Consider the following 10881-nt stretch of genomic DNA (forward strand, 5'->3'; position numbering starts at 1 on the left):
CAATCTCTTCTTCTAAAAGGTGAAACTGTACAAGCACAAGGCCATTTGTGATCTCACTAAGTGTGCATTTTTGTCACATGGATGTAACATTCTAAATAGGTTCTAAGATACTCAGTTCTAACAACATTACTGCAGATTGGTTGCCCTCTTTCACACACTTTTCCTAAAAGAAGGGAACCAATCTCTTCTTCTAAAAGGTGAAACTGTACAAGCACAAGGCCATTTGTGATCTCACTAAGTGTGCATTTTTGTCACATGGATGTAACATTCTAAATAGGTTCTAAGATACTCAGTTCTAACACCATCACTGCAGATTGGTTGCCCTCTTTCACACATTTTCCTAAAAGAAGGGAGGGCTAGATATATTCACAATGGATGGCAATACTAATTTCTCCCCATGTCTAGCAATAGTTATTTTATCTATTAACTAAGCTATATAGACAAACTAGGCTTAAGAATAGCACAACTTAAACCTCAACAGGCTGATACAGAGAAAACTTTACATTCCCCAAAGAAGAATTCATAGTTAGTCAGACTCATGTAGGGTTTGCAGAGTGCTAATCCTGATGGGGTAAGCAACAGTCTGAGCAGGTGGCACCTACTTAACATGTTCAGCTTGGAGCCACCTAAAACACACTTAGGCTGTGGTCACACACACACTAAATAATCCACTGTCAATCCACTTTCAGACTGAACTGGCAAAATCCAATTGGAAAGTGCACTAAAAGCGGATTGAAAGTGAACCATGGCCTTAAATGTGCCTGTGACACACCCTGAGCACCTGAATCAGTTGACTTGGATCAGCCTGGCAAAGAAATCACACAACCTGCTAGTTTGCAGAAATATTTACTAGCTCACTTGCCCACACATCTCTTATTAGCTGTTTATGGCTTAAAAGGGGTGAAAATATAATGCCGTGTGAAGTTTTCCTTCCTGGTTACTTGCGGGGAATTCTTACTTGCCTCAATAAAATAGGCAAGTGGCTAGCCAGACACTGATGCTAATGTTTGTATGTATGGCAATAGGTTACATCTAACAATTCAAAATTAGATCGTATAACATTCATAGCTCCAGTTTGTCATCTGACTTCATAGAAAAATATGATTACAGCCAAACCTATTTTATTTCAACTGATGAAGTGCATTAAGTGCAACGTTGACTGCAGGAGGATTAAAGCTAACCTTTTATCTGATAACGAAGACCTATACAATATTTATATTAAAATTGTTTATGTTATTAATGTCGGAAGGAGTAGGATTTATCTTGAAAGCAGAGAGATCTCATCCCAGCACTATTATATCTGAAATAATATGAACAAACAGAAATTGATTAAAAATTAAGACATTCTTCTAAAGCATTATCCATCAGTGTTTACTAGAAGATAACTACAGTCATATTGAGATCTACCATCTTTGTACCGGGATATTTAAATGAAACAGAACAGTCATTTACATATTTTGTAGCATACATTCTATTACACAGTTTCTTTAAGCCATTAAGTTCTCCCTTTAAAGGCATAAGGGGAATCTTGTTTCCCCCAGTACTGATAGATCTAGAAGTAATCAATGTTAACCCTTATTAAAATGGCAAATTAACATTATAAAAAAGAATACATTATCTTTGGGGTAATAATTGTGTTTTACATGTTTCCAGCTACACATCCCACCCCAACATCAAACTGTCTCCACAACTGAGAGGAGGGGGATTGCTATTACTATGCTTCAAAATTAAAGAGTACATGGAACAGACCCCTTCCCCAAACTAAACTGGTAAATTAACACTATACAAAACAAAAAAGGATACATTATCTTTGTGTCAAGGACACTGAGCATATCTTGCATATCCAAAGCTTACAGCAGCAAAAATTCCCCTCCTCCTTTTCTCCCAAGTTACATGGCACATCTGTTCTATATACCATAGGTTCTTCTCCTGTGCACTTGTATAGTAGCCCCAGTGGTTACTGTTGGTCCAGCAAAGGAGGTAGGACCAACCTGAAATACTGAAGCAAAGGGAATTTGCTTGCACTCCCTTGCACTGATGCTCCAACATGTGTACCAAACACCTTGTGACACTGTGCAGGAAAGGAAAACATTGGGCTAGAAGTGATGCATCCAGGCAGTTTCTTGATGATGGACTTGGCTCAAATCAGTAGAGTTCATAACACAGAGAAGCTGTCTCCAGAAAAAGGAAGAGACAAATCGGTGGCATTGAAAGCAGTTTTAAAATAAGTCTTCCCAAAGCAGCAAATTTCTCCCTAACTTCAGACAGTTAGCAGTTCCTTTATTCTTTTTTACTGGGTAAGTAAATCATATGATCAATACTATCCTCAGCAGATGGTAGCTGCAGCAAAATTAGCTATAATTCTTGACAGAAATATTTTCAGATATTAGAAGGCCAGCAGAACATTATGACTCAGTGCAGTTCCATGAAAGCCATACTGCTGCAAAGTCTGCAGGAAAAAAAGTTAGCCATCTTTATGAGAGTCAATAAGTAATAACTCATTTTACCAGGCAGAGCTTTGTATGATATAGCGACAGCACAACCTACTGATAGCTGCAATCTCTGACAATCCTTCCAGGACAGTTTAGAAAGTATAGAACTTGAAACTTTTTACACTGTTTCTACAGCAGGTTGAATACAATGAATTCATGAGGCTGGATTTCCCCTCCACCTTTCACTTCCCCCACAAGCCCTCCGGCTCCCTATTCCAAATCCTCTGCTGAGGGTCAGGGGACCCTTTTAAATATAGTGTACCATGGCACAGGGAACTGTAGTAACCATGCCATAACAGGGTGAAATCAGCCACCTCCTGAATAAATGGAAAGCTTGTGGGATCCAACCCAGCTTTCTGAATGATGAAAAGATAATTTTTTTGCCATGGACCGACAAAAACACTTGATAAGGTACCATTTGAAAAGATAAAGGGGATGCAGTATTGGACACAACACTGCAACTGTCTGAGGATGCAGCTTTCAAGTCTTCAACTATTCCCCATGAGTTTTGTTATGGAATAATACCCACATAACACGTTAAATCTTAATTTTAAGATAACTTTTGTTTTCAGCCAGGCAGGAAAATGTGGTGCAACACTACTGAACAGAGAGTAATATGGAACAGGATTAGGAGGATATAGAACAATCTGAAACTAAACACAGTTCATAAAATGGATGGAAAGAGAATTCTATTGATAGTCCAAACCCTTTCCATTGGTTTATCCACTTAAATCAGTAGGCCTGCATTTGGTTCTATTTTAATAGTGTCTCCTGAAAAGGAAGCATTATAATCATGACAACACATTTAGTTTACCTCCTGAGCATGCTCTTTGTAGACCTGCAGTGGACCTGTGGGTTGTGTCGTGTCCCAGATTTGCAAAGATCCATCCCCACTGCAAGTGACCAGCACATGTTCATTGTTCTCACTCCACGTCACATCAAACAGGCCATCATTCCAGTCAAAACTAAATGAAAGAAACCAAAATAACCATCGATAAGAAATTATTACATAAGAATTCATTTAACACAATTAATATACTACAGTTTTCAGTCTAAACTTTTGAATATGCTAATAAAAACAGTGCTCAAGAGTGCAAAGATCTGGGTTCAAAAGTTTGCTCATCCGTGAAGTGTCACCAGCCAACATTATCTTTCCACTTAATCTATCTAGATCAGAGGTCACCAGTTTTAGTTTCTTGGAGGAAGGGCAGGATTAAAAAAAATGGGATATGTGACCTTCTGAAGGAAGTTGTTAAAGAACACATTAGGTATTTATTTTTTGTAATATACAGCAGCTGTTGCACAGATTTTCCTTGCAGCTATTTTTGACTTACAAAGTTTCATGAACCTGCAAACGCTAGAAGCTCATTTCTTCAGCCACTAGGAAACACATTCACTTCTTCATGGCCATCATGGTGCAGCAGACTACAGGCAGCCCATAGGCAGATGTAGCAATACAATAAATTAGCAAATTAACAACGAGAAAAGCATATATGCTTAAAGTAGTTCAGACTGAGGGAAACTCAAGGCTACGCCAAACAAATACCCACTCCTAGATAACATGAGGATCAGTTGCAAACTGCGCTGCATTCCCTCCTGCAATTCTGCCTTAGAACAGAGGGTAGTAAGTTAGAAATACAAGCCTATTTACTAACAATCATTGGTTAATGCATTCAGGTGATTTCCTTCTAGGGGTCAAGAACAAAGGAAGAATCTCCATTACTATCTGTGTGTCTGTTGTTGCAAGCATGTAGTCTTAAGTGTTTGTTGTTTTTTAGATTTTCCTGTGTACCCTTCCCTTTAGAAATAAAGATTTTTACATGGAATGAAAATGCCTCCTCTCCAGTGCACAAAGATCCACTGCAAACTCTGAATATTTAACTATTTTTACAAATTTTCCAACACTCATGAACCCAACTTCTTCTGGGTGCCCAAAGCCAGATTCTTCACAGCTGCCTCCACTTCCATCTCTCTCTCTCCCTGTATTCTGCTCTCCTACACCCCTCTAGAGAGATGCACAGACTGTATATACCTTTCACCGCTTGGGCTGGTTAAAAAACCTCTAGGTTGAAGATTTGATCAGGCATTCCATGAGAGCTATTGCCTCACGCCCTGCAGTCTACAAACCTTTGTTGCCTCCAGAATGCTTCTATGGTTCTTGTGTTCTCTGTGGGTGATTAGTGTCTTCCCATCCACCGCTACGTCCAAGCTGTTTACTACATGTTTTAGAATCTTTTCAGTTATACACTAGGAGAATATGTGTTCCGGACTATACCAAACTGACTTTGGTGTGTGTGTGTACGTGTGTGTGTGTGTGAAGCAACAATCAGAAAACCAACAGCAAAGCCAGATATATAAGAGCAACAATTTAAAATTCCCACAGCATAGTTATCAGAAAACAAAAAAAGCCAGAAAGGGGGGGGGGGAAACCCTAACAAGAGTCCTGGTAAAACAGAAATGCTGTCTAAAGAGCAGCATGCTTGGGGAAGGAAATGAGATTCCACAGTCTAAGCACCACAACTGAAAAAAATCATTTCTGATGTTCACCCTCCTTGTTTTTGCAGCTGAGTCATACACAGCAGAGCCTCAAAAGCTGATCGTAACTGGAGGAGGAGGAGACTGGATTTATACCCCACCCTTCACTCAGAGACTCAGAGTGGCTTACAAACTCCTTTCCCTTCCCACAACAGACACCCTGTGAGGTAGATGGGGCTGAGAGAGCTCTTTCCAGAACTATCCTTGAGAGAACACCTCTGACAGAACTATGGCTTGCCCAAGGTCATCCAGCAGCTGCAAGTGGAGGAGTGGGAATCAAACCCGGTTCTCCCAGATTAGAGTCCACGCACTTAACCACTACACCAAACTTTTTTTATTTTAATCCCTCAACTCTATATTTTGCTTTCAATGCAGGCCCATAATGGATAATTTATACCCTATGCTATACCTCAGGTAGCTTCCAACAGCCAAACAGAAAACACCAAAAACACAGAGCAACAATCAGAAAACCAACAGCAAAGCAACAATAAGAGCAACAATTTAAAATTCCCACAGAATAGTTATCAGAAAACAAAAAAAAGCCAGAAGGGGGGGGGAACCCTAACAAGAGTCCTGGTAAAACAGAAATGCTGTCTAAAGAGCAGCATGCTTGGGGAAGGAAATGAGATTCCACAGTCTAAGCACCACAACTGAAAAAAATCATTTCTGATGTTCACCCTCCTTGTTTTTGCAGCTGAGTCATACACAGCAGAGCCTCAAAAGCTGATCGTAACTGGAGGAGGAGGTAGAAATGATTTGGAAAATATTTGAACACCTTGTCTTAAAACATTTTATTCATCATGTTAAAATAATCCATAATCAATTTTTTCCCTTTTCTTTTCTTTTTTCAATTTTTCCAATTTTTGGAAAAAAGAAACAAAAAAACTTCAGGAAAAAACAAGAAAAAATGGTTTTTTCCCGAATTTTCTCGTTTTTTTTCCGGGCCTTCACATCTCTCATCCAGCAGCTGCAAGTGGAGGAGTGGGAATCAAACCCGGTTCTCCCAGATTAGAGTCCACACACTTAACCACTACACCAAACTTTTTTTATTTTAATCCCTCAACTCTATATTTTGCTTTCAATGCAGGAGAAAAATGATAGCATGAATTCAAATTGACCCCATCTTCTTCATTCAACTAGACTGATTACTGGTAATTAAAGGCAATTATAGGCTTGGATTTATTTATTCAAGAGTAGCAAGTTGCTCAGGACTGATAATCGAAAACAGAAATGTGTTTCACGGCAGCATTTACTGCTTTTAATATGAAACACAATGACTTCTTGTTAGACTTGTCACTCTTTTGTATACAGACCACAGCCCTATCTCATGTTTACTCAGAAGCAAAACCCACCAAGCCCACTGGGGACTTACTTCCAAATATGTTTTATATGTTTTATATTGGCTTATGCCTCCTTGTAAGCCGCCCTGAGCCCGCGTAGCGGGGAGGGCGGGGTATAAATTGAATTTATAAAATAAAAATAAATAAGCATGCTAAGAACTGTAGTCTTAGAAAAGACAAAACATAATGCTCACAATCAAGGGAACATTAGCTGTGTTTAAACTTCTTTGATTTGATAAAGAGAGCAATCCTAAGCAATCTATGCAGAATCCTGCTCAGGTCCTTCAAACAAACTTCTGTCAACAAAAACTAGAAAATTATTTTAAATAAAACTTGCCAGAACTCAAAATGTGAACAAGACCAGACAATGTGTTTCAGGAGTTACGCTCAACCTACACACCATATGCTGCCCTTCTATTTTAATCTGTTACAACATACTGGAAATACATCGTTACACATAGGAACTATCAGGAAGATGTCCCATCTTTTCTGATTTTAAACCTTGAAAGTACAAATTGTGTGTATTACTCCAGAATTTTTGTAAAAGTAGCATGGATCCTTGCAGCATCTCTTTTTGACAGGATTATGATATTTTTGTCTTCTTATATCGGAACACACCAATACAAAATATCAAAGTTATGGTTTAAAGTACTTCTGCAAAAGTATAAAACAGTACTACCTCCTGAACAGGTGAATCCCAGCATCACTTTGTTCCAATACTACTACTGTTCCACTACCTGAAACAAAAGACAGGAAACTATGTTATATAGGCATCATGACTTATGGCTACCCCACCCGGGGTTTTCAAGGCAAGAGACGTTCAGAGATGTTTTATCATTGCCTGCCTGTGTCATGACCCTGGACTTCCTTGGTGGTCTCCCATCCAAATACTGACCAGGGCCAACAATGCTTAGTTTCTGAGAGCTCACAAGACTAGGTTAGCCTGGGCCATCCAGGTCAATCTAGTATACAGGGTGCTCAAGCATGGACTAAGCCGGCGTCAGCTGGGAGGGCGGGGTATAAATCTGATAAATACATTAGTGAAACTTCAGGAGTAACAGGACTTCAGATACAGATAGCCAACTAAACCCCTCTTCCTAAACAACCCCACAGTACGGACTCAAAGCAACATCATTAGAGATGCTGCAAACGTCTCTGTAAACATGTTCAGTGGTTGAACTTAACTGTGTTCCAAAGTAGCAGTTAGAGGTGAGCTAATCACTTGGTCTGTTTGGTTCATGGTGACTAGCTGTGAATGCCTGCTGAGCCGGCTGAACCGGTTTGCATCAGGTTTCCCCAAAACTGCACATGATCCAAACTGATCAGCAGCCATTGGCATAACTAAGGACTACTTAAATAAGCACCATTTTCAGATTACTGCGCTTGTTGAACAAAAAAAAAGAGAGAGAGAGAAATGTAATTATTGTTTGTTTAATATTTTGAAGTTCCTTTAATAAAAATTATTGTTAAAAAAACCTTAAATAAGCACCAAAGGGCAGGAATTTTTTGAAACATATGATTTATGATGACTGATTTGTATGATTTGCAAGTGATCTATTGTTTATTTAAACAACTGCTTGCTGAGCAGAACAGTTATGCAGCAAGGATGGGGACGTAGCAGACCTCAGTTAGGCAATGTGAGAACCCATGTGCACAAAAAGCGTATTGCACAGTATTGCACAGTTAATAAGGAATACAAGGAAACAACCTGTCAAACACCCATAAACAGATCAATGAATTATCGAACTGATCATCAAAAAATCATATCTGTTTGCAGCTGGTCAACAAGGCACAAGCCAAGCCAGTGAGTGTTCGTGCATCCCTACACAGAGTTCTTTTCACCATGTCTGGAATGGACTTGCAAGCCCTGTTCCCCCAGGTCCCAGGAGGTCAGAAGATCACATGACCATCCTATGTATCTACCCAATGACAACTCTTTTCTGAAGTTTATCAAAATCAGTATGGGTAGTGATTGCTGCCACCAGCAAATCTGGGAGTATCTCCTGCCAGATGAATCTGCGCATCTAGCACTCTGTGTCTACAGTCTGCACTGCTGTTTAGAGTTTCCACTTAGTTGCTACATTTCCTGCTTTGCTCTGACAAGCTACAGCAGGGATGACATATCACACCTTTGCAACTTCAAGCTATTATGAGCTCACCCACTGCCCCTCCCCTTTACCACTCCTTGGATAGCAAGACTGAATGGGCATGGTATATTGACAGATATCACAGGAGATTGGATTTATACCCTGCCATTCACTCGGCATCTCAGAGTGGCTTACAAACTCCTTTCCCTTCCCCTCCCCACAACAGACACCCTGTGAAGTAGGTGGGGCTGAGAGAGCTCTGACAGAATTGTCCTTGAGAGAACACCTCTGACAGAACTATGGCTTGCCCAAGGTCATCCAGTAGCTGCAAGTGGAGGAATGGGGAATCAAACCCGGTTCTCCCAGATTAGAGTCTGTGCACTTAGCCACTACACCAAACAGGCTACTAAACCTTTTGACCATTTGGCCAGAGCTATCTGCATTCGAGCTTTTCAGTACTGGGTATTTGGGGGAGGGATGAATCATTCTTTTGACTTGTCTCCTCTGCCAGGCACAACTTTGCCTAGAGGCTCCAGTAACGTGGACACAGTGTAAACCCAATTACTGAAATATAAATGTGATCTATGAAGCGGAGGGCATTTCTCCACACTATGATACAAATAATTATGTATTTTACAAACAAATACATGTAATCATTTCATATTATGTAGCAAAACGGAAGGTACTTCTTACAGTCCAAAAGGGTCAACAAAAACTAGCAACAATGACTCCCCAACACTGTAGTCGAGTAAGAATCAAATTCTTGTGGATGCTGACAGTCATGCAAGAAGGTGAAGTGAAGGGGGGGGGGAGTTTAACAAAAGGGATCATACCGTGATAGAGTCTGAGCCACCTCTAGGGCACTCTCTACCCAAAATATTCTGTTCCACAAACTCAATGGAAATGAACGGGATCATTGCCATGTTCACAACCACACACACGCACGTCTCCTAGCCATTGGAACCAACACAGGAAAACTTCCCAATTAATTTGGTCTTTAATATTTATAGTCAAGAGCAGGGGTCCCCAACGTGGTGCCTGTGAGCACCATGGCACCTACCAACATCTTTCCTGGTGCCCAACAAGTGCTTTCAGAAGGTGACTGGAGCTAAGCAAGCAGGACTTCTGATTGGTTGTGCAGATTAAAAGGCATCCCATTAGAAAGAGTTTCTACCTGAAGTGTTAAAGGGTAATTACTATTGAAGTTATATGTAACCTTGCTCCTATGGCAAGCATTTTGCAGTTGGGCCCACCACCCTTTGCCAAGATTCCAAAGATAGATACCCTCACTCTCAAAAAGGGTGGGGACCAGTGTTCCCTCTAAGCTGAGTTAGTGTGAGCTAGCTCACACTCTTTTAGCCTCTGGCTCACACATTTTCCTCTTAGCTCAGAAGGATGGCTCCAGAGCAATGTTCCCTCTAAGCTGAGTTAGTGTGAGCTAGCTCACACTCTTTTAGCCTCTGGCTCACACATTTTCCTCTTAGCTCAGAAGGATGGCTCCAGAGCAATGTTCCCTCTAAGCTGAGTTAGTGTGAGCTAGCTCACACTAACTCAGCTTAGAGGGAACATTGGTGGGGACCTCTGGTCAAGAGAAACAAGCTCAAAGCTCATGCTGCTATTTACTGCATCTAATACAATATGAAATGAGATAACAGGTACAGCAGCCTTTTAAATAGCGAGCTTTTTAAAAGCTCATCCAAATGCAAACCCCTGCCTGTCAAAAGCACCACGTATGACAGGTCCCAGTTTTAACGCCCACTCTTAGTGATCTCAAAATCTGGTAAAAGGAAAAATTATGGGTATGGCTAGTTTCAATCCTTTTGCTTATGGTGGGACCCAACAACAATATTAACAGTATAAGATGCAAACTCCACTTGCTCACTAGGCCTTCTGTTCTGCATAAGAATGATACTATAATCACCTGCTGTAAGGTAGTTCTTCCTCATACTTAGGGGGATACATACAACTACATGATACATTGTTTTGGAAGCAAACTGTGAGATAATTCCAGGATGTGAGATAAATTTGTTATGTCAACAGGTAAGCATTCAGGATGGGCACAGAGTCAAGCACAAGTACCTCACAAAGAACAAAAAATACTCTACCAGATTACCATCAGAGGCCTCTGGATAAATGTTTAGGACTGGACATAAGCAGTTCAGTAGATTCTATAATAACTAATACATGGCAAGTGCCACTGAAACCTTATTTTCTCCTGAACAATGTTACAAATGAGCTGCCACAGTATATTTCATATGCTAGGTTACACAGATGTATTGTATATGCTTTTCTATAAATGTGGCTGGATAATATCATAATACTCCAAGGGTACACTTGCAGATTTCTGACCTGGGCTTCTCCCACATGGAAGTTTTCCTCTGGTTTGGCTTTCCATCCATACAACACCCCATTCTAATATCCTTTTTT

The 10881-nt window shown here is 40.3% G+C and overlaps 1 protein-coding gene across 1 annotated transcript in view; it reads right to left on the reverse strand.

Annotated features, from left to right (window-relative positions):
- The window catches only part of LOC107117646 (peroxisomal targeting signal 2 receptor-like), a gene marked incomplete at its 3' end in the record, with an annotated part of 19649 nt that overhangs the window by 7405 nt on the left and 1363 nt on the right, over positions 1 to 10881 (reverse strand). Inside the window, exons 2-3 of the mRNA XM_015419801.1 lie at positions 7047 to 7104; positions 3307 to 3457 (exon numbers count right to left, since the gene is read on the reverse strand). Of these exons, the coding sequence (XP_015275287.1) occupies positions 3307 to 3457; positions 7047 to 7104 (209 nt within the window). The remainder of the gene's footprint in view (positions 1 to 3306; positions 3458 to 7046; positions 7105 to 10881) is intronic.

This window comes from Gekko japonicus, unplaced genomic scaffold, assembly GCF_001447785.1.
Source record: "Gekko japonicus isolate JY-2015 unplaced genomic scaffold, Gekko_japonicus_V1.1 scaffold2191, whole genome shotgun sequence".
Taxonomy (NCBI): Eukaryota; Metazoa; Chordata; class Lepidosauria; order Squamata; family Gekkonidae; genus Gekko; species Gekko japonicus.